The 22828-nt window shown below is 36.3% G+C and overlaps 1 protein-coding gene across 1 annotated transcript; it reads left to right on the top strand.

Annotated features, from left to right (window-relative positions):
• Window positions 1-21686: 21686 nt before the first annotated feature.
• LOC780442 (succinate dehydrogenase complex subunit D) lies at window positions 21687-21877 on the top strand (the record flags this gene model as incomplete). Its single annotated transcript, NM_001078653.1, is given in 1 exon segment — window positions 21687-21877. A coding segment is annotated over 1 exon segment (191 nt), but the record flags the coding sequence as incomplete, so codon positions are not given.
• Between the last annotated feature and the right edge of the window lie 951 nt (window positions 21878-22828).

The raw sequence follows: 22828 nt of genomic DNA, 5'->3' as shown, positions 1-22828 counted from the left end.
CTTTGTAGCTGAAGATGGAGAAGACAATCAGTGAAAACAAGACTTGGAGCTGACTGTGGCTCAGATCCTCAGCTTCTCATAACAAAATTCAGGCTCAAACTGAAAAAAACTGGGAAAAACACTGGGCCACCCAGGTATGACTTAATTCTGTATGAATTTTCAGTAGAGGTAATGAGTAGATTCAAGGGACTAGATCTAGTTAACAGTGTCCCTGAAGAACTATGGGCAGAGGTCCACAGTATTGTATAGGAGGCAGCAAGCAAAACATCCTAATGAAAAAGAAAAGCAAGAAGGCAAAGTGGTTATCTGAGGAGACTTTACAAATGGTGTAAGAATGAAGAGAAGCAAAAAGCAAGGGAGAGAGGGAAAGTTATATCCAATTAAACACAGAGTTTCAAAGAATAGCTAGGAGAGATGAGAAAGTCTTCTTCAATGAACAGTGTTTAATAATAGAAGAAAACAATAAAAGGGGAAAGACTAGAGATCTCTTCAGGAAAATATAAATATCAAGGTAGCATTCCACCCAATAAAGGATAAAAATGGTAGAGACCTAGTAGATGCTGAAGAGATCAAGAAAAGAAGGAAAGAATACATGGAAGAAGTGTATAAAAAAGATCTTAATGAACCTGATTACTATGATGGTGTGGATAGTCACCCAGAGCCAGACATTCTGGAGTGTGAAGTCAAATGGGCCTTAAGAAGCACTGCTGTTAATAAAGCTAGTGGATGCAATGAAATTCCATCAGAACTATTCAAATTGCTAAATGAGGATGCCATCAAGGTTTTGCATTCATTAATGTCAGCTAATCTGGAAGATCCAGCAGTGGCCACAGGACTGGAAAAAGATCAGTCTTTGTCCTAATTCCCAAGAAGGGTAGTACCAAAGAATGTTCAAATTATTGGACAATTGCACTCATCTTCCATACTAGTAAGATCATGTTTAAAATCTTGTGTGCTAGGCTTCAGTATTATGCGAACCAAGAACTTCCAGATGTCCAAGCTGGGTTTAGAAAAGAAAGAGGAACTAGCGATCAAATTACCAGCATTCACTGGATTATAGAGAAAGCAAGGGAATTTCAGAAAAACACCTATCTCTGTTTCATTGACTATGCTAAAGCCTTTGATGGTGTGGATCATGACAAACTGTGGAAATCTCTTAGATAGATGAAATTACCAGATCATCTTACCTGTCTCCTGAGAAACCTGCATGCAGGTTAAGAAGCAACAGTTAGAACCCTGTATGGAAAAAGTGATTGGTTCAAGATCAAAAAAGGAGTATCAAAGGGCTGTCTGCTGTCACCCTGTTTGTTTAATCTATATGCTAAGCACATCATGAGAAATGCCAGGCTGGATGAGTTACAACCTGGCATCAAGATACGCAGGAGAAACACCAACAACCTCAGATATGCTGATGATACCACTCTAATGGCAGAAAGCAAAGAGGAACTAAAGAGTCTCTTGATGAGGGTGAAGGAGGAGAATGAAAAATACAGCTTAAGACCAAATATTAAAAAAAACTAAGATCATGGCATCCAGCCCCATTTCTTCAAGGCAAATGGAAGGGGAAAATGCAGAAGTAGTGACAGATTTCCTCTTCTTGGGATCCAAAATCACTGTGGATGGTGGATGGTGACTGCAGCCATAAATCAGAAGATAATTGCTTCTTGGCAGGAAAGCAATAACAAACCTAGCAGAGACATTACTCTACCGACAGCGGTCTGTATAGTCAAGGCCATGGTCTTCCCAGTGGTCATGTACAGTTGTGAGAGCTGGACCATAAAGATGGCAGAGCACCAAAGAATTGATGCCTTCAAACTGTGCTGCTGGAGAAGACTTCTGAAAGTCCTTTGGACAGCAAGGAGACCAAACCAGTCAATCTTAAGGGAGATCAACCCTGAATATTCACTGGAAGAACTGATGCTGAAGCTGAGGTCTGGTATTTTGGTCATTTAATGCAAACAGATGACTCGTTGGAAAAATCCCTGATGCTGGGAAAGATCAAGGGAAGAAGGAGAAGAGGGCATCAGAGGATAAGTCAGTTGGACGCCATCATTGATGCAATGAACATTAACTTGGGCAAACTCTGGGAGACAGTGAGGGGCAGGGAGGCCTGGCGTACTACAGTCCATTGGATTGCAAAGAGCTGGACATGACTAGGTGACTGAACAACAACAGTATATAGCATTGTAAACCTTTCAAATCCTGAACATGTAAACTTATAAAATAAATGTATTTTGTACAGAGTTGGGGTATCACTCAATATACACATGAGAATGAGTCAGAAATTATATATTAAAAATGTGGGGGAATTTCTATGATTCTGCAGCTCTCATTCATTTATTAATGAGTTTATTCAGCAACTACTTATTGAATGGTTACCTTGGACCAGGTATTATGGAAAGTATTGAGGAAAAGGAATAAAATTTTCCCTGCCCTGTCATATTCTCCATTTTCATTAATAGGGATATTTAAAAGTAACTTTAAGTAAGAAATATAAAGAATTAATAGAAATAGGTATTACTTTGTTATTTCTTGCATATCTCCACTGTTAGAATGCAAGTTTCACAAGGGCATAAGAGAACTTTTCCCATTTTATTTATTGCTAAATCTCCTGTTCATCATATGCTAATAAAGTGGACAACTTAGAAGAAACAAACAGATTCTTAAATAGGTACAATCTCCCAAGAGTGAACCAGGAAAAATAGAAAATGTAAACAAACCAATTACCAGTAGTGAAACTGCTGCTGCTGCTAAGTCGCTTCAGTCGTGTCCAACTCTATGCGACCCCACAGACGGGACTATGCAGCCCACCAGGCTCCGCCGTCCCTGGGATTCTCCAGGCAAGAACACTGGAGCGGGTTGCCATTTCCTTCTCCAACACATGAAAGTAAAAAGTGAAAGTGAAGTCGCTCAGTCATGTCCAACTCTTAGCGACCCCATGGACTGCAGTGCACCAGGCTCCTCCGTCCACGAGATTTTCCAGGCAGGAGTACTGGAGTGGGGTGCCATTGCAGAATCAGTAATTAAAACACTCCCAACAAACAAAAGTTCAAGACCAGACAGAATTCTACCAAACACTAAGAGAAGAGTTAATACCTATCCTTCTCAACTATTCCAAAAAATTGCAGAGCAAGGCTTCATTCTATGAAGTCACCATCACCTGGATACCAAAACTAGACAAAGGTATCATATGTCTATGATGTGATCATCTCAATAGACACAGAAGATTTTGACAGGATTCAATATCAATTGTTCATAAAAATTCTCCAGAAAGTAGACAGAGAGGGAACTATACCTCAATATAATAAAGGCCGTTTGTGCCAAACCCACAGCTAATGTCACACTCAAAGGTGAAAAGCTAAAAGTATTTCCTCTAGGATCAGGAACAAGACAAGGATGCCCACTCTCACCATTCTTATTGAACATAGTATAGGAAGTCATAGCCAAAGAAATCAGAGAAGAAAAAGATATAAAAGGAATCAAAGTGGAAGGGAAGAAGTAAAATTGTCACTGTTTGCAGATGACAGAATACTACACATAGAAAATCCTAAAGATGCCACCAGAAAAAAAAATTCATCAATAAACTAGGTAAAGTTGCAGGACACAAAATTAATATACAAAAACCTGCTGCATTTCTATACACTAACAACATAGGTTAGAGAGGGAAATTAGGAAACTAATCCCATTTACCACCACATCAAAAAGAATAAAAAACCCAGGACTAAACCTATCTAAGGAGGTAAAAAGTTCTTTACTCAGACAACTGTAAGACAATGATGAGAGAAACTGACACAAACAGATAGAAAGATATATCATGCTCATGGATTGAGGAAGTGATATTGTTAAAATGGTCATACTATCAAAGGCAGTCTAGAGCTTCAATGCAATCTCTATCAAAATACCAATGCATTTTTCACACAATTAGAAAAAGTAATTTTAAAATGTGCAAGGAAACAAAAATGACACTGAATAGCCAAAACAGTCTTGAGAAAGAAGAATGGAGCTAAAGGAATCACACTCCCTGACTTTAGATTATACTACAAAGCTACAGTAATCAAAACAGTTTGGTACTGGCACAGAAACAGACATATGGATCAATGGAACAGAATTGAGAGCCTAGAAATAAACCCATACCAAACACCTAAGTTCTTGCCTAAGGAGGCAAGAATATACAATGAGAAAAAGACAGTCTCTTCAGCATGTGGTGTTGGGAAATTTGGACAACCACATGGAAATCAATGAAGTTAGAATATACCCTGTCACCATAAACAAAAACAAACTCAGGATGGCTTAAAGACTAAACATAAGACATGACACCATAAAATTCCTAAAAGAGATCATAGGCAAAACATTCTCTGACATAAATTATATCAATTTTTTTTTTAGGTCAATTCTCTCAGGGCAATAAATGAATAAATGAGACCTAGTTAAACTTACAAACTTCTGCACAGCCAAGGAAACACCATTAGTGAAACAAAAAGATGACCTAATGAATGGGAGAACACATTTGCAAATAATATGACCGACATATATAAACAGCTCATACAACTCAATATAAAAATAAAGACACCACTCAATAAAGTCAGAAGACCTGAATAGATCTTTTCCAAAAAATGGCACACAGATGGCCAGTAGGAGCATGAAAAGATGATCAACATTGCTGATCATCAGGGAAATGTAAGTCAAGACCATAATGAGATATCACCTCACTCCTGTCAGAATGTCTATCCTCAAAATGAATGCAAGTAATAAATGTTGGTTAGGATGCGGAGAAAAGGGAACCCTCCGATACTGTTGGTGGGCATGTAAACAGCTGCAACCACTGCAGAAACAGTATGGGGGTTTCTCAAAATAACTAAAACTGGAGCTATTATATGACCCGACAGTTTCATCTCTGGGTATGTGTCTGAAAAAGTAAAATGACTAATTAGAAAGAAATACATGCACCCCAAAGTTCAGAGCAGCATTATTTATAATTGCCAAGATATGGAAACAACTTACATGTCTATCAACAGATGGATGCATAAAGATGTGTACACACACACATACACACACACAATGGAATTATACTCAGTCATAAAAAATAAAATTTTGCTACTTGCAGCAACACGGAAAGAACTGAAGGGCATTGTACTAAGTGTAATAAGTCAGAGAAACACAAATACTCTATGATATCACTAACATGTGGAATCTAAAAATTATAACAATCTAGTGAATATAACAAAACAGAAACAGACTTATAGATACAGAGAAGTAGCCAGCATTAACAAGGGAAGAGAAAAGAGGGGAGAGGAGGAATATTGTGGTAGAGGATTAAGAAGAACAGACTATCATATATAACATAGGCTACAAGGATATATTCTACAACAAAGAAATATAGTCAGTATTTTATAATAGCTATAAATGGAGCATAGCCTTTAGAAATTGGGAATCATTGTACACCTGTAGGTTATATAATGGGCTTCCCTGGTGACTGAGATGGTAAAAGAATCTGCCTGCAAAGTAGGAGACCTGTGTTCAATCCCTAGGTTGGGAAAATCCCCTGGAGGAGGGCATGACAACCCACTGCAGTATTCTTGCCTGGAGAATTCCCAAGGACAGAGAAGCCTAGCAGACTATAGTCCATTGGGTCATAAAGAGTCGGACACAACTGAATGACTAAGCACACAGAACAGCTTATATAATATTGTAAAGCAATGTTATATTATTTTTTATTTGCAATATAATATTATTTTAACTGAAGTATCATGGTTATGCAGAGTTACAAAGAATAGCAAAGAGATAAGAAAGCCTTCCTCAGTAATCAATGCAAAGAAATAGAGGAAAACAATAGAATAGGAAAGACTAGAGATCTCTTCAAGAAAATTAGAGACACCAAGGGAGCAGTTCATGCAAAGATGGGCACAATAAAGGACAGAAATGGTATGGACCTACAGAAGCAGAAGATATGAAGAGGTGGAAAGAATACACAGAACTATACAAGAAAGATCTTCATGACCAAGATAACCATGATACTTTAATTAAAAATAGAAAGAAAAGAATAGTGATAAAAATAATGCTACATAAAATTCACTATTTACTAGATGCCGTCCAACTCTTTGTGATCCCACGGACCATAGGCTGCCAGTCTCCTCTGTCCATGGAATTCTTCAGGCAAAATTACTGGAGTGGGTTGCCCTTCAAATTCCTTGGTTTAAATTGCTAGTTGACATTGCCACTTACAGAATTTTCAGAGCATATGGAAATTAATTATTAAAGCATAGTAGTAAGCCTGGCAGACAAGGAAATGTATGAGTCATTCAGAGAAACACAAATATTTTAGGATACTGGAGAGAGTGTGCCTATGAGAAGGTGCAAGGATAAGCTTGAAACTTTAGCTTAGCCACACTACAAAACATATGAAGCCTATACTAAAGATTCTGTGTGCCATCCCAAGGGAGATGCAGAGCTGCTAAAGCATGCATTGGAGAAATAACATAAGGGGAGTCACATGTTTGTTGATTAAATAAATTCTTTTAAATCTTATATTTTGGATAACATGTCAAAAATGTGGAGGAACAGATCTTTACTTATTTAAATGCAAGCATATTTATTTTAACTCAAATATAAATTTCTTTAGCTCTCTTACTTGCTTAAATACTAATTTATTTAGTATAATGTTTTAAATATCAGATTATATTGCCACAAAATTTGCACATATTTTCAAGAGCCTAAGATAACACAAATTAAATAAATTCTCCTATTAGAATGAAAGGAAAAAAACTCAGAAAATATGAATGAATACATGTTTACATTATATGTCTCTTCTGGGAAATTCCTTACTGCCTTTTGATAGAACATTAAACTGAAGCCTTCTATCGTATTTCTAAAATTTTTACATTTAATGGAACATACTAGTTTTCCTCAGAGAAGCATATTTTTTAATAATAAGACTTTATAAATCTATCAAGAAAGTTCTTGCGCTATGTGCAAAAAATGGAAAATCATCTGGTGAATAGAAAAATTCATATCAATATTAAATTATTCATGATTCTGTTATACCCAGACCTAGAACATTTTGTAAAGTTAATTTTTCTGTTAATGTATGTGTTTTTTAAGGAAATAGCAGCCCACTCCAGTATTCTTGCCTGGAAAATCCCACAGACTGCGGAGCCTGGTAGGTTACCATCCATGGGGTCGCAAAGAGTCGGACACGACTGAGGGACTTCACTTTCACTTTCATGTATATATATGTTGTGTGTATGTTTAAACTTATATGTAATATATATGTAAAGTTATATATATATATATCTTTAATATATGTAAAGTTACATGTATATCTTTAATAAGGAAAATTATTTTAACTTTTAATAAGGAAAATATACCTTCCAATGAAATTTAATATCTTATAATTTTATTACTGTTATTCTTTGGTAAGTGAGAAATGTCTACAACTACTAATTTCAATTGAAAGTGATTGTCTTCGAATTTTCTTTAATCAGTTTTGTTTAATTGGAACTACATCTCCTAGAATCTCCTACTCTGTACTGTTTTGGGTTAATGTGGGTTAAAAAAAAAAAGATAAGCCCGCTCTACAGGTCTATGTCTCTTGGAGAGGGAGAGGGTGGGATGATTTGGGAGAATGGCATTGAAACATGTATACTATCCTGTAAGAAGCGAATTGCCAGTCTATGTTTGATGCAGGATACAGGATGCTTGGGGCTGGTGCACAGGGATGATCCGGAGAGATGATGTGGGGTGGGAGGTGGGAGGGGGGTTCATGTTTGGGAACGCATGTACACCCGTGGTGGATTCATATCAATGTATGCCAAAACCAATACACTATTGTAAAGTAAAATAAAGTAAAAACAAAAATTAAAAAAAAAAAAAGTGAAAATGTTAGTCACCCAATCATGCCAGACTCTTTGTGACCCCCTGAACTGTAGCTCACCATGTTCCTTTGTCAATGGAATTTTCCAGGGAAGAATACTGGAAATATTCCCTTCTTCAGAGGATCTTCCCAATCCAAGGAAGACACCTAGGTCTCCTGCATTGCAGGCAGATTCTTCACCATCTGAGCCACCAGGGAATGTGGGTAAACAAGGTACAATTGTGAGGACAGGGAGGCAGAGTGCAGCAACACTCACTGTTCTCTACAGGAACTAGTGCTTCGTTATGGTGACTCACAGACACAGGACAGCTGACAGATTCTAGTTGTCACTTGCTTTCTTCTCTGTTTCAAGGTTTTTCAAACTACTGACCCTGCTGACCAGTAAAGGGCCAACATCCATGACAAGATGCTTTGCTGCAGATCCTCAGACTTCACTCAGATTTCTCCAACACCTTCTCCTTTGCAGGCCCGTTTGGCCTGTCAGATTGGGCCTGGGCCCCTTGGTCTTCTTCCTATCTCTGTAAGACTAACTTATAACTAGTTTGTTTATAAATTTGTGTAAAATTTAATAACTATCTGATAATGGCTAATGGTTCTACCTCCCTGAACAGAATGAACACTGAAACTATGTTATTTTATTTTTTCCCAAACCCCTTAGTTGGAAAAATTTAGGGAGGAAAATTTAAGAACTACTGAAGGTAACTAGATAAAGCTAAAAAAAATATTAGCTCATCAGTTTAGTCAGTTTTAACCTCTCACATCCCAGGATGCCTTTGGGGATTCTTATCAAATCTAGTAGAATTGACTGGTAATTTTATTGTTTTCCTTAAATATTGAACTTACAGTGTCTATACGTCATCATGTTAAAATTGTCATGCAAATTTAACCAAGGTTTTATTTGCATAATTTAAAATCTCATTAGCCTTCAAGCCATCCTATTTGGTCCACCTTTGTCTATTCAACTTCATTCTCAAATATTTATATCTTTTTAATCTATTCCCTTCACAAGCAGCCAGTGGGATGGGAAAAAGTGGAAGATTAAATAATTATTTTTAGAAATAATTTTTTTCCATAGACAGCAATATATGTCAGTTTTTATAAGCCATAAACTCATCAGAAAGACATATCTTTCTGTAAAAGGGTTAATGACTCAACCTCCATGCCTCAAATATAAATTTTAAATTTATAGTGCAGACATTCAATTCAGTTCAGTCGCTCAGGCGTGTCCGACTCTTTGTGACCCCATGAATCGCAGCACGCCAGGCCTCCCTGCCCACCATCAACTCCCAGAGTTCACTCAGACTCACGTCCATCGAGTCAGTGATGCCATCCAGCCATCTCTTCCTCTGTCGTCCCCTTCTCCTCCTGCCCCCAATCCCTCCCAGCATCAGAGTCTTTTCCAATGAGTCAACTCTTTGCATGAGGTGGCCAAAGTACTGGAGTTTCAGCTTTAGCATCATTCCTTCCAAAAGAAATCCCAGGGCTGATCTCCTTCAGAACGGACTGGTTGGAACTCCTTGCAGTCCAAGGGGCTTTCAAGAGTCTTCTCCAACATCACAGTTCAAAAGCATCAATTCTTTGGTGCTCAGCCTTCTTCACAGTCCAACTCTCACATCCATACATGACCACAGGGAAAACCAACCATAGCCTTGACTAGACAGACCTTAGTTGGCAAAGTAATGTCTCTGCTTTTGAATATGCTATCTAGGTTGATCATAACTTTTCTTCCAAGGAGTAAGTGTCTTTTAATTTCTTGGCTGCAGTCACCATCTGCAGTGATAGACATTAGTAATGACATTATTTTAAACTTATTTTCCAGCCTTTTGATTAAAAAGGTGCTCACTGAGATAGTTCCATGGATAGACCATCACAGTGGAGCACCATTCTGTCTTAAATGGTAAAACATAGTTCTCCAACTGTTAGGGGGAGCACCCTGACTGAAACCACCCACCCTGGTCAGGCCCTTTAGTAACCATTCGCATGAGTTGTTTTATGACAGGAGATTCTGATAAGGGATATGGAACTAATAAGCCACTACCAACTGGAAGGAGGCACCACGTGTCTGTTCACTTTCCAGAATCCCTCTTGCTAGCATCCATCTTGGCTGAGCGATGTGTGCACCACCAGGAAACAATCTGAATTAGAATGATTGGCCAAAGACAATCCGGAAACTAATCCCGTCACCATAAAACCCAAGACTGTGAGCCAGGTGGCAGAGCAGTTCTCCTGGGTTCCCTTACCCTACTGCTCTCCACCAAGGTGCCCTTTCCCAATAAAATCTCTTGCTTTGTCACCACATGTGTCTCCTCAGACAGTTCATTTCAAAGTGTTAGACAAGAGCCCAGTTTTGGGCCCTGGAAGGGGTCCCCCTTCTTGCAACACAACTACAATCCCTTGAGAAGGCAACGGGAGGGCAACGGGAGGAAGGCCAGTGGTCTCCAAAGGGAGGAAATAGGCTGCAAGTATCAGACATTTTTTCTCTCTCTCTTAAGTGGCAGGAGAAAACAAACTACAAGTGTTAAGATTTTTTTCCCCTTCTCTATACAAATTTAAAAAGAGGTTTCTCTTAAAATTCTGTGTTGCCATGAAGACACCTAACTCCACCTGAACTTAACTTTTCTCAAACCTTGAGCTAACCAATGCATTTTTCTTATGGAAATGTTTATCTTAAGCTATGTTAACAAACTATGTATTTACCCTAGACTCTGTCTTCAAGTAGGTTCTCCCTAAGACTCAGAACAGACTTGACAAGCCAGTATGTTTTGCTCATGCAAATGTCCTCTTAAGCTATGTTAATGAGACTTGTATTTGCTTGGAAATCTGCCTTTCTTCAAGATTCATGTCAATAATTTTATGGCCTGGGACAACCCTGTGCCAATGTTATCTCAAAATGCATGTTGTGGGTGAGGGTCCTGGTGCCATTCTTTGAGTTTTGAGACATTTCCTTTCTCCAATCAGCAGACTGCTGGTAGCTATATAACATCTGGCTAAAGACTAGCAAGGAGGCACTCTTTCTGCCCCCTTCTGATGTCTGTGTCAGAAGATTTCTCTATCTCTTTTATACTTTAATAAAACTTTATTATACAAAAGCTCTGAGCGATCAAGTCTCATCTCTGGCCCCAGATTGAATTCTTCTCTGGAGGCCAAGAATCCTGGCCTATTTCATGGTTCAGGAACAACCTTTCATTTCCAAGAAAGCTTTTTGCTGACAGTGGATTGGTTGCCAACAAGACTAATTTTTCCTTAGAGGAAAATACTAGTAGCTGAAGTGGATTAGTTACTGTCTTCCATCAGCTGAAAAATACAAAAGTTGACTCTGGGACCCAACACTGATTCATTAATTTTGCAGGGGCTTACAGTGCTTTCAGTTCAGAAATGGACCACTGGATATTACAAGAAGTAAAGTTAAATTCTTTCTGGAATAAAGTTTCCTTAATTTAATCCCTTTTACATTCACAGAAATTAGGGTCAAGCAATGAGTTCACAGCCAAGGGCCAATAAAGACACTGGAAAACAAGCATGAAAAGCAAATAACTGATTTTGACCTTGAAGGACTACAGATTTTGAGATTCTCAAACATATCATATAAAACAACTATATAAAAAATATTTAAAGAATAAATGCAATTAGAAAAATTGCAACAAAGGGGCATCAGAACTGAAACAGAAAGATCTGAAAACAAATTATAAACAAAGACTTTTTAGATGTAAAATAAACTCCTTGGAAAAAAAGCCAATGTACATATTAATCTGTAGATATTAAACAACTGAAGAAAGAATAAGAAAGCTGGAAAATGTATCTGAAGAAATCACCCAGATTTAAGTAATTCCCTGAAAAGGAGATGACAATTAGGAAATAATCAAGAGATATAGGGGAAAGAAGGAAAATGTACAGTACACATTTAATTTGTATTGTAGGGGGAGAAAATTGTAAAAATTAATTGAGAAAAAATAGCTACAAATTTTCTAGTCCTGACAGAAATGGTAATATAAATTCATGAAATACATGAATATGTATTAAAATTAGCACAAATAAAAAGTTAGTCAAGTCCAAAGTCATTACATTGAAGCTTCAGAACAAAGTAAAAGAGCTTTAAAAATGGATATAGAGAAAACACAGGTCATTTATAAAGGAGCAACAATTAGAAAGACAGCATATTTTTTTAGCATCAACAAATGATAACAAAATAAAGTGGAAAATATTACCAAGATGTTGTGAAAAGTAAATATCAAGCTAGAATTGTGTATCTAATAAAACTATCCTTCAAAAAAAAATGTGTGGAAATAAACAGAACTTTACATTTACTAAATTCCATAATTAAGAACTTTGAAAATACCAAAAATTAAAAGAATATACATCTGTGATAATATACGGATTGAGTATGAACTGTACAACTTCTTCAGAAAATTTTGTCTACCACCATACCACCCTGAACGCACCCAATCTCATTTGATATTGGAAGCTAAGCAGGGTCAGGCCTGGCTAGTACTTGGATTGGAGAAAATTTTATTATTACATTATAATATTAACTATTCACATATACTTTGATCCAACATCTTTGCATACACACAAGAAGATGAAGACAAAAATATGTATACAGCACTGTATATGAAAAAACAAAATAAAACTAAAAACATTCTAACAGTTATCTACAAAGGAATGGTTAAATAAATTGTGATGTGTCACAATAGACTACTGCACAAGGATGAAGATGACTGAATTCCAGCTATATACCACAAGAGAAAGAAAGCTTTGAGACATAACATTGAGAGAAAACTGAATTGTCAGAAAACTACATAATTTGATGTAATGTTTGTAAAGTTCTCAAGCAGGAAATATCACATAATATATTGTTTATGCTTCATATATGCAAGCTAAAATTAAAATAAAAGCAAGAACAAGAAAAAAAAGAAGTAAAATCACAGAATACAATATACTTGTTCCCTCTAAAGGGAAAACAGCACAGAAGAATAGAATTGTGATCCAAGTTCTAAATGATATTCTCATTCTTGGATTGCATATAGAGTTAATGAATGTTCATTTAATTATTAATCAAACCAATAAAATTAAAATATAATTTATTTTAGTTAAATAAATATGCATATAAATATTTGAAGTTAACTCTATTTTTTTTACACTGAAGTAATTCTTTCCTAAGAAGAAATGTATTTAGCATGGTTTTATGAACAGGTTTTTTTTTTTGTTGTTGTTGTTGTCAATTTAACCGCTCACTATCATTCTTATATTCCATAGGGAAACATTAAGCTTTTCTCGTTTTTTTTTTTTTTTTTTTCCTCATTGTAGCACAATGGTTTCCTGTTAATGAATCAGAAATTCTAAGGGCATAACTTGTGGTACCTAAGGTAATCATTAGGTACATTAAATTAGATAATTATTTCTAGAAAAAAAATGGACCTGCCACACAAATACACATTCAATGTATATGGCCTATTGTTGGTATCTGTATTATCCAAGGGAGCTAAATTGAGACATGTGGAATTCTCAAGGATCCACCTGAAACTCATTCCCTTAAGATATAGCTGGTATTTTTTGGAACAAGGGTTATATATTTTCTCATACAAAACTATGAAATAGTTTAGTATTCACTAATAATATTATTTCTTAATGAGCTAGGAATGACAACAGAGCACTCCAAAAGACAGTTCTGAATGATTACAGGTGACAATATAAAATTAAAATCATTTTCTAACCCTGCCTTAAATCTAAGATTGGATCCAGACCCAAGAGCTAGCTCCTTGTTATTGTCTTGGGCCGCAGATGGACCAATGACTTTCCACAAAAGAAGGCATTTACTATATTGAATGCATAGATACTTCATTCTAACATTTTATGAAGATAAAAAGAACAAGAATAAATTAGAGAGAAGACTTTATAATTAATCCATTGATATAACTAAAGTCAAATATTCCCACTTCTGTGGAATATCTCATAGTTTTATTTTTCTATGACAACTACTTTCTTAGTGTTAGAAAGTGAATAGTGATATCTGCATCACACAGTGTTTCTCTATAATGTAAGTCTGAATGCATCAAATGATAGCACGTGAGAAGGGGTAAAACTTCCTTAAGTTCTCACGTGTGTATGTGGAGGCACAGCCCATATAGATAGATATTCAGGTGACAACAAATCAGGGAAATAAGTATCGGGAAGGGTGGGTCAGAGAGAAGGTATAAGAGATACAGATAGTGTATATGAACTATTTGGAATGTATTCATTTGTCCACAAAACAACATACCTATTCACTTTTCAGTTTTTAAATGTTTTACCCAGTTGTTGTATTATAGATATCAATGTTATTTGGGTCCATACTGGATTACAGAAAAACAATAACTAAACTTTTCAATGGGAAGTAGCATTCTTGTCTTCACTCTTCCACCAAATATATACTTAATAGAATATACACAATGGCAAACAAGTCCCAACTCTTAACTTTACCTTCATTAGACATCCTTGGAGCATTTCAACATCTATAAAATGGTAGTAAAATATCTGTCTTGCCAACATAATTGGATTACGATATGAGGTTTTAAGTGAGTTACTCAATACAGTATAAAGCATGATATGGCATAACTTATGATACTACTATATGACTATTTATCACTTTGAACTGAAGTTAATCACTTTCTTTGGTAATAAGAGTACATATATTTGTAGATGGCAGCCTTCTTCATATCTGAACTCAGAACATGGTAAACATGCTGGGATAGGACCCATTATACCTAGAACCTGGGAAAGATGTGAGTGATTACCATTTGTATTGGAATCTACAAGGTCAAATTAAAAGGCTACTGCAGTAATAATTCAAAACTATGAAGAGACAGATATTTTCAATTCTTGTAAATAAAAAAGGAACTCTGTGGCCAGAGTGTCAACCAACTTGATAGAGAAATTATTCTCTTGGGTGAACAATGCTATTACAGGAGAGAAACAAACTTTTAGTCGGTGACTAATGGATTGATTTATGTCAAACTATTAGAGAGATATAAACAAGCTTGTGTGCTGATTTTCCATAAATGATACATATTACCTTGATATGTTGAGAAGCAGTTGGTGTGAGGTCCTGTCACAGTGCAGCATAAGGGTTCTGGAGTCAGAAAAGATCCAGGTTCAAATCTGATGCTTATCTCTTAACAATATTGAGATTTAGGCCAAGCACTCAAACTCCATCTTCTTCATGTTCTCCATCCATTAACATGGAAGTAATAACCATGCTACATCTTTGGGTTTCTGTGAAGATAAATAAGAAAAAGTAAGAAAGATAATTAATTAGGTGCTTGGAATATTGGAGTTTAATGATAATTAGCACAGGGTTTGGAGCCAGCTGGTCTTTATTTGAATGTGGCATTGGAGCTTACCAGATGTGTGTGGCCCTTGGCAATTTGCTTAACCACTCTTTGGCTCTATTTCTTAAATTATAAAAATAGCAAGGGTAATGATTGTACCTACTTCATAAAGATTAAGCTAATTAATATTTTAAAGTGTTTAAAATAGTACTATATTGCATAGTAAGTGCTATAAGTTTTTAATAAGAAGAAAATGCAATGAACAATATTTACTGTTGACAAAAATCAATTAATACATTTTTTAATATTTTCCCTAGTTCTTGGGGCTAATAGTTGAGGTTGATTTACATATGGCATAGCTCCTACTCAGAAAATCAAATTGTTCAGGTAATAGTGTATGAGAAATAAAGGGAAGAAATTTCTACAAAGCTGAAACTAAACGCTCTGGTCTAGCTGTGAATAATCACAGCTGGCTCGCCTTAAAAGGTTAGAGGATTAGAATGTTAATAATTCTGTATTTCTTAAGCAAATATGTTCAAACATACAACGAGCAGCTGTTCCCATGGAAGAATGAGCCAGCGACAAGTTTCATCAGTTAAAAGGAAAGCTATTTTTGGTCAAATGAGAGCTCAAAAAAAGTGTTATTTTTGAAATGCTTTTTAATGACAGAAAACATAAATATTTTTTGCAGCTCTTTAATTCAGAAAACAACTTGCATAATGCCTTTGAACTCAAGAAGTGTAGATAAAAGCTTATTCCAAATCCTAGAAGTACAAATTCCTAGGAAATTCTAACAACAACAAAAAAATGTATAGTTTGTATCATGGAGGAAGTTGAGTTCCATATACATAGGAAAATCCAATTAATTTAAAGCAATGTTTCTTAATCTTTTTTTTTTTCATTATTGCTCCCTTAAATAGCTTTTTAGGACAGCTTATTCTAATTGCCTTTCACATGTAATTTTGATATCATGAATACAATATACATATGCCTATATACATAAAAATTGTTTTTTTTCCACGGGGAACCAATTCTCTTTCCACTGGGGACAATATCGCCCATCTCCTTTGAGAAAAAATGGCTTAAAGTGATAATTTACAAAGGGAGTGTCTTTGTTTCTGGTCTTTGTATGGAAAAAGTACCATTGTTATTCAGTCACTAAGTCATGTCCAACTCTTAAACCCCACTGAATGTAGCACACCAGGCTCCTCTGTCCTTCACTATCTCCTGGATTTTGGTCAAATCCATGTCCTTTCAGTCCTTTGAGTCACTGATGCTATCTAACCATCTCATCCTCTGCAGCCTCCTCCTCCTTTTGCCTTCAGTCTTTCCCAGCATCAGGGTCTTTTCCCATGAGTGGGCTTTTTACATCAAGTGGGCAAAGTATTGGAGCTTCAGATTCAGAATCAATCCTTCCAATGAAAATTCAGGGTTGATTTTCTTTCAGCTCACTTCAGTCACTCAGTCGTGTCCGACTGTCTGCAACCCCATGAATCACAGCACGCCAGGCCCCCCTGTCCATCACCAACTCCCGGAGTTCACTCAAACTCATGTCCATCGAGTCAGTGATGCCATCCAGCCATCTTGTCATCTGTTGTCCCCTTTCCCTCCTGCTCCCAATCCCTCCCAGCATCAGGGTCTTTTCCAATGAGTCAGCTCTCTGCATGAGGTGGCCAAAGTATTGGAGTTTCAGCTTCAGCATCAGTCCTTCCAATGAACACCCAGAACTGATCTCCTTTAGGAGGGACTGGTTGGATCTCCTTGCAGTCCAAGGGACTCTTAAGAGTCTTCTCCAACACCACAGTTCAAAGGCATCAATTCTTCAACACTCAGCTTTCTTCATAGTCCAACTCTCACATCCATACATGACCACTGGAACAACCATAGCCTTGACTTGACGGACCTTTGTTAGTAAAGTAATGCCTCTGCTTTTCAATGTGTTATCTAGGTTGGTCATAACTTTCTTTCTAAGGACTAAGTGTCTTTCAATGTCATGGCTGAACTCACCATCTGCAGTGATTTTGGAGCCCCCAAAAATAAAGTCTGACACTGTTTCCACTGTTTCCCCATCTATTTGCCATCAAGTGATGGGGCCAATTGCCATGTTCTTAGTTTTCTGAATGTTGAGCTTTGAGCCAACTTTTTCACTCTCCTCTTTCACTTTTATCAAGAGGCTTTTTAGTTCTTCTTCACTTTCTGACATAAGGGTGGTGTCATCTGCATATCTGAGGTTATTGATATTTATCCCGGCAATCTTGATTCCAGCTTGTGCTTCTTCCAGCCTAGCATTTCTCATGATGTACTCTGCGTAGAAGTTAAATAAGCAGGGTGACAATATACAGCCTTGACATACTCCTTTTCCTATTTGGAACCAGTCTGTTGTTCCATATCCAGTTCTAACTGTTGCTTCCTGACCTGCATATAGGTTTCTCAAGAGGCAGGTCAGGTGGTCTGGTATTCCCACCTCTTTCAGAATTTTCCACAGTTTATTGTGATCCACATAGTCAAAGGCTTTGGCATAGTCAATAAAGCAGAAATAGATGTTTAGTTTTCACTATTTTGATCGCCTTGCAGTCCAAGGGATTCTCAAGCGTCTTCTCTGCTTCATGTAACTCTCTTCACCAGGTTCCTTATTTAAGACGGTTCCTGTTTTGTCTACTTGTTTGGTTTGTTTTATTTTGCTTGGTTTTATTTATTTAGTATCAGGAAACCTATTTTAGACTTTCTAGCTGCAAGTATGGGAGTCTCTATTTAATAGAGCATGGACAAAAGTTTTAATGTGTTTAAATAAATTCTTTATTATAGTTTCCATATTTTTTTCATTCAACTGCCTTATATAAAAGAGGCAGAAGTTATGAGGGGAAGCCCCCAGGTGGCATGGTGGTAGAGAATCCACCTGCTAACCAGGAGTTTGGGAAGACCCCCTGGAGAAGGAAATGGCAACCCACTCCAGTATTCTCTCCTGGGAAATCCTATGGAGAGAGGAACCTGGTTGGCTACAACCTATGGAGTCACAAAAGAGTTGGGCCTGACTTAGTGACAGTAATAATACCTAACTCTAGGAGCTGCAACACTTAAGTGAGTTAATATGAATAAGGTTTTAGAGCAGTGTGTGGTAAATAGAAAGCAGTACATCTCTTTCTTATTTTTATCTTTCATTAAAACTAGCTTAAGACCTTACAGTAATTTCCTTATAATGATAAGTCTCAGGTTAAAACATCAAGTAGAAAGAGTAGTGTCAAGACACAGAGGGTTGAGGTGAAAAGAAAAAAAACATGCTGGGGACTAAGCTAAGGCTTCTGTCAGGTGCTACATGTCTCTTTCACATCTGATTCATTTTTTGTACAATAGACAGGTTATCTTATTTACTGTATTATCACAACCGGTTCTCTACTCTAAAGTTTACATGACCTATCTCTGTCATTTCAAATCCAATTTCAAATTTCTTTCAGGGAGTGTCTGATTTGCTCAGCTGTCCTTTCCTTATTCATATTTCTGGTCTCTAGTCAGTTGGGACAGGTATAGCAAACTTGGTAGAGAACCCCAGATTTTGAGAATGAGTAACAATTATGAAACAGAGAGGATTTCTTAGAGTGGGCAAATATGTAAAAGTTATCTGTCTCCATTGGGTAAGAGATACAGCATCAAATCATTATTTTTGAGGTGTTAACTTAAAGTTTTTACCTAAATTAACATTCCCAAATATAAAGGAAGTTAATAATGACAAATGAAATTGAAATATACTAAGCAGTTGGAATATTTATGGGGACAACACATCACATTGGCAAGACTAACATTTTGCTATACAATGCCCCAGATATCATAAAGGAATAATACCTTTTTTATGTAAGGCAGCTGCACAATAAAAAAAGTCAAAAGTGTAATGAAGTATTTGTTTCAACACAGTAAAATTTTTCTCATGCTCAATTAAATGTAAAATAAATTGAGACCCTCTAAGGTCATAGCTCCCTTCAAATATCATGATCTTATTTTGTTTGGGATGCTGGCAAGAAGTGACCTACATGAGTTTCTCTATCTTCTTTACTTTTAAAATATCCTGCATAAAATATCTACTGTGAAAATAATTTTAGGAAAAAATGTGACTGAATTCTACTTGATATTTTACATCAATTAAACATGTTTGCTCTTGTTGTGGTGAAAAAATTTTACACTGTATAAGAATAACAGCATACTGTGAAAGTTCAAGATGGTAATATCTCAGAAACATATGCATGATAGTGTTTAAAAATAGTCCACCAAAATGGAAGTGCTTGAATATAAAATCTCAAGAAAACATTGCTTCTCTTATTTAGATATACTGGACATCAAGCAACATGAAAGAGAAAATGTATTTAACAATGCAACAAAATAAAAATTTGCAATTCTATTTTGTGACATTCCAGATATTTTGAACCCTGCTGGAAACAGAACATATAGTATATATTCATGGGAAGATTATATGGACTTCAACCACCCCATTCATCAAACTAGTCTAGTTTACTGTCGCAATACTTCAAATGACAGAGAGAAACATGATTTTACTATGCTGCACATCTAATGAAATTTATTGGATTCCAGTTAAGTTTACGTTGAGGGTAGAATTCCACAGAAGGACATTCTGCTTAGAGTAACTTTGCCATGATATTAGAAAACAATTGTTAACACAAAAAGATTTAATCAATATATTATAGGTATTCCTAGAAGAACTGTATTAAAGCAAATATAAATAATAAAAACTTTAATTAAATTGGAGATACCAAGAGAACATTTCATGCAAAATGAGCACAATAAAGGACAGAAATGGCAAGGATCTAACAGAAGCAGAAGAAATTAAGAAGAGGTGGCAAGAATACATAGAAGAACTATCCAATAAAAGTCTTAATGACCCAGCCACTAAAGTAGAGTCAGACATCCTAGAATGTGAAGCCAAGTGGGCCTTCGGAAACATACTATGAGCTAGTGGAGGTGATGGAATTCCAGCCGGGCTATTTCAAATCTTAAAGGATGATGCTGTAAATGTGCTGTATTTAACATGCCAGCATATTTGGAAAACCCAGCAGTGGCCACAGGACTGAAAGAGGTCAGTTTTCATTCCAATCTCAAAGAAGAGCAATAACAAAAACATTTCAAACTCCCACACAACTGCACTCATTTCACATGCTAGCAAGTTAATGCTCAAAATCCTTTAAGTTAGACTTCAAAAGTATGTGAACTGAGAACTTCTAGACGTTCAAACTGGATTTAGAAAAGGCAGGGGAACCAAAGATCAAATTGCCAACATCCATTGGATCATAGAAAAAATAAGGGAATTAAAAAAAAATATCTGTTTCATTGACCACACTAAAACCTTTGATTGTGTGGATCACAACAAACTGTTGAAAATTCTTGAAGAGATGGGAATTCTAGACCACCTTACCTGTCTGAGAAACCTATGTACAGGACAAGAAGCAACAGATAAAACTGGATATGGAACAATGCAAGGGAGTGGTCCCAAATCAGGAAAGGAATATATCAAGGTTATATATTGTCACCCTGCTTATTTAATTTCTGTGCAGGGTACATCATGCAAAATGCCAAACTGGATGAATCACAAACCTGGAAGTAAAATTGACAGGAGAAATATCAACAACCTCAGATATGCAGAATATACCACTCTAATGGCTGAAAGTGGAAAGGAGCTAAAGAACCTCTTTATGAAAGTGAAAGAGGAGTGAAAATGCTGACTTAAAATTCAGCATTCAATAAACTAAGATCATGGCATCTTGTCCCATCATTTCATGGCAAATAGAAGGGGAAAAAAAGTGGAAACAGTGACAGATTTTATTTTCTTGGGCTCCAAAATCACTGTGGAGTGTCACTGTAGCCATGTAATTAAAAGACGCTTGCTCCTTGAAAGAAAAGCTATGATAGACCAGGACAGCATATTAAAAAGCAGAGATATCATTTTGTTGAAAAATGTCTGTATAGTCAAAACTATAGTTTTTTCAGTAGTCATGTATGAATGTGAGAGTTGGACCATAAAGAAGACTGAGCAGCAAAGAATTGATGCGTTCAGATCATGATGCTGGAGAAGACTCTTGAGAGTCCCTTGGACAACAAGGAGATCAAACCAGTCAATCCTAAAGGAAATCAATCCTGAATATTCATTGGAAGGACTGATGCTGAAGCTCAAGCTCCAGTACTTTGGCCACTTGATGCAAACAACCAACTCATTACAAAAGATCCTGATGCTAGGAAAGATTGAGGGCAAGAAGAGAAGGGGGCAATAGAGGATGAGATGGTTGGATAGTATTACCGACTCAATGAACATGACTTTGAGCAAACTCCGGGAGACAGGGAAGACAGGGAGGTCTGGTGTGTGCAGTCCATGGGGTCTCAAAGAGTCAGACAGAAGTTAGCAAATGAAAACAAGAAGACTCTATTAACACATCAAAATCAGACTTTAGTACACATAATTTCATAATTAAGATAATTAAAATAACAAAACTAACCATTTTGAGAGTTACTTATTTCAACCCTCACTCTCCACAGACACTGGGGCATTGGACAAGTTGTTACTGACTATGTTCATGGAGATGCAGTGCAGAAAGCTGCCAAGACAGGCCTTTTGGTGCTCTCAGCTTTCACCTTTGCTGGGCTCTGTTACTTCAACTATCATGATGTGGGCATCTGCAAAGCTGTGGCTATGCTGTGGAAGCTCTGACCTTTTAGACTTAATACCTTGAGAATTGATTGTACACCTCCTTGCCTCTGCTCTGTCATGCCATTTCAACTCACGATAAGAAGGAAAAACATTGATTCTCCTAATCACTTGATTGTTTTTAGAATTTAATCTTTGAAGAAATATTTGAGAGAAGTTGTATCTTAAGAAATTATAAGTCTGATTTATGTATTCTGGGGGGCTAATGGAGTATCTCAGCTTTTCACAAGTCTCATAGTATAACTGAACATTATATATGAGCTTTTTGCCTTTTAATTGATCAAACTCTTAAAGGGAATTCAGCTTTATTACTCTCGATATCTGATCAAACGTCTGTATTTGTCCTAGGATGATGGAGAAAGGGAAAGACTTAATTCATAAGTAAAGACTGCAGAAAATTAGGCAGTGTTTAGTTTTTGTAAACCTCCCCCTCTGTTCACTTGATACCAGTTACTGATGGTTACATGTCTTAGGGAAAATTGAAAATTAGAAATGCTGATATTTCACGTTACTGATTTCTAAATCCTAGGAAGAAGAGCCTGGAGAGTTTCTGAATGTAGAAAAGTTCTATTTAGGAAAGAGGTCCCGTTATAGATGTTTCAAATTGTTACAGATTCTAAACCAAGACTTAATCCTCAAACGTGTTTATTTTACTTGTCCTAAAATAATCTGTCCACAAATATAAAATTATAAGTGATAAGTTGTTGTTTTCCCACTGGGAATTTCTACTGTGAAAATGTATTCCATGAAGGTAATTTTTTTAAAAAATAAAATGCTGCATAATAAAAATTAAAAAAAAAAACAAAGTAATTTTGTTCAGATGGTGATATGTCTCATTTTTTTTTCTTTACAATTAATATGTTAAAGTTCCTTTAGACTGATATCTTGTGTTCTTAAATGTTTTTTGCATTTTTATTTAAACAAAGTGGTTTGTTGATAACTTTTTCACCCTGA

Source organism: Ovis aries, chromosome 2 (genome assembly GCF_016772045.2).
Source record: "Ovis aries strain OAR_USU_Benz2616 breed Rambouillet chromosome 2, ARS-UI_Ramb_v3.0, whole genome shotgun sequence".
Taxonomy (NCBI): Eukaryota; Metazoa; Chordata; class Mammalia; order Artiodactyla; family Bovidae; genus Ovis; species Ovis aries.
Note: the sequence above shows the minus strand (reverse complement) of the source record. Positions and strands in the feature narration are given on the sequence as shown.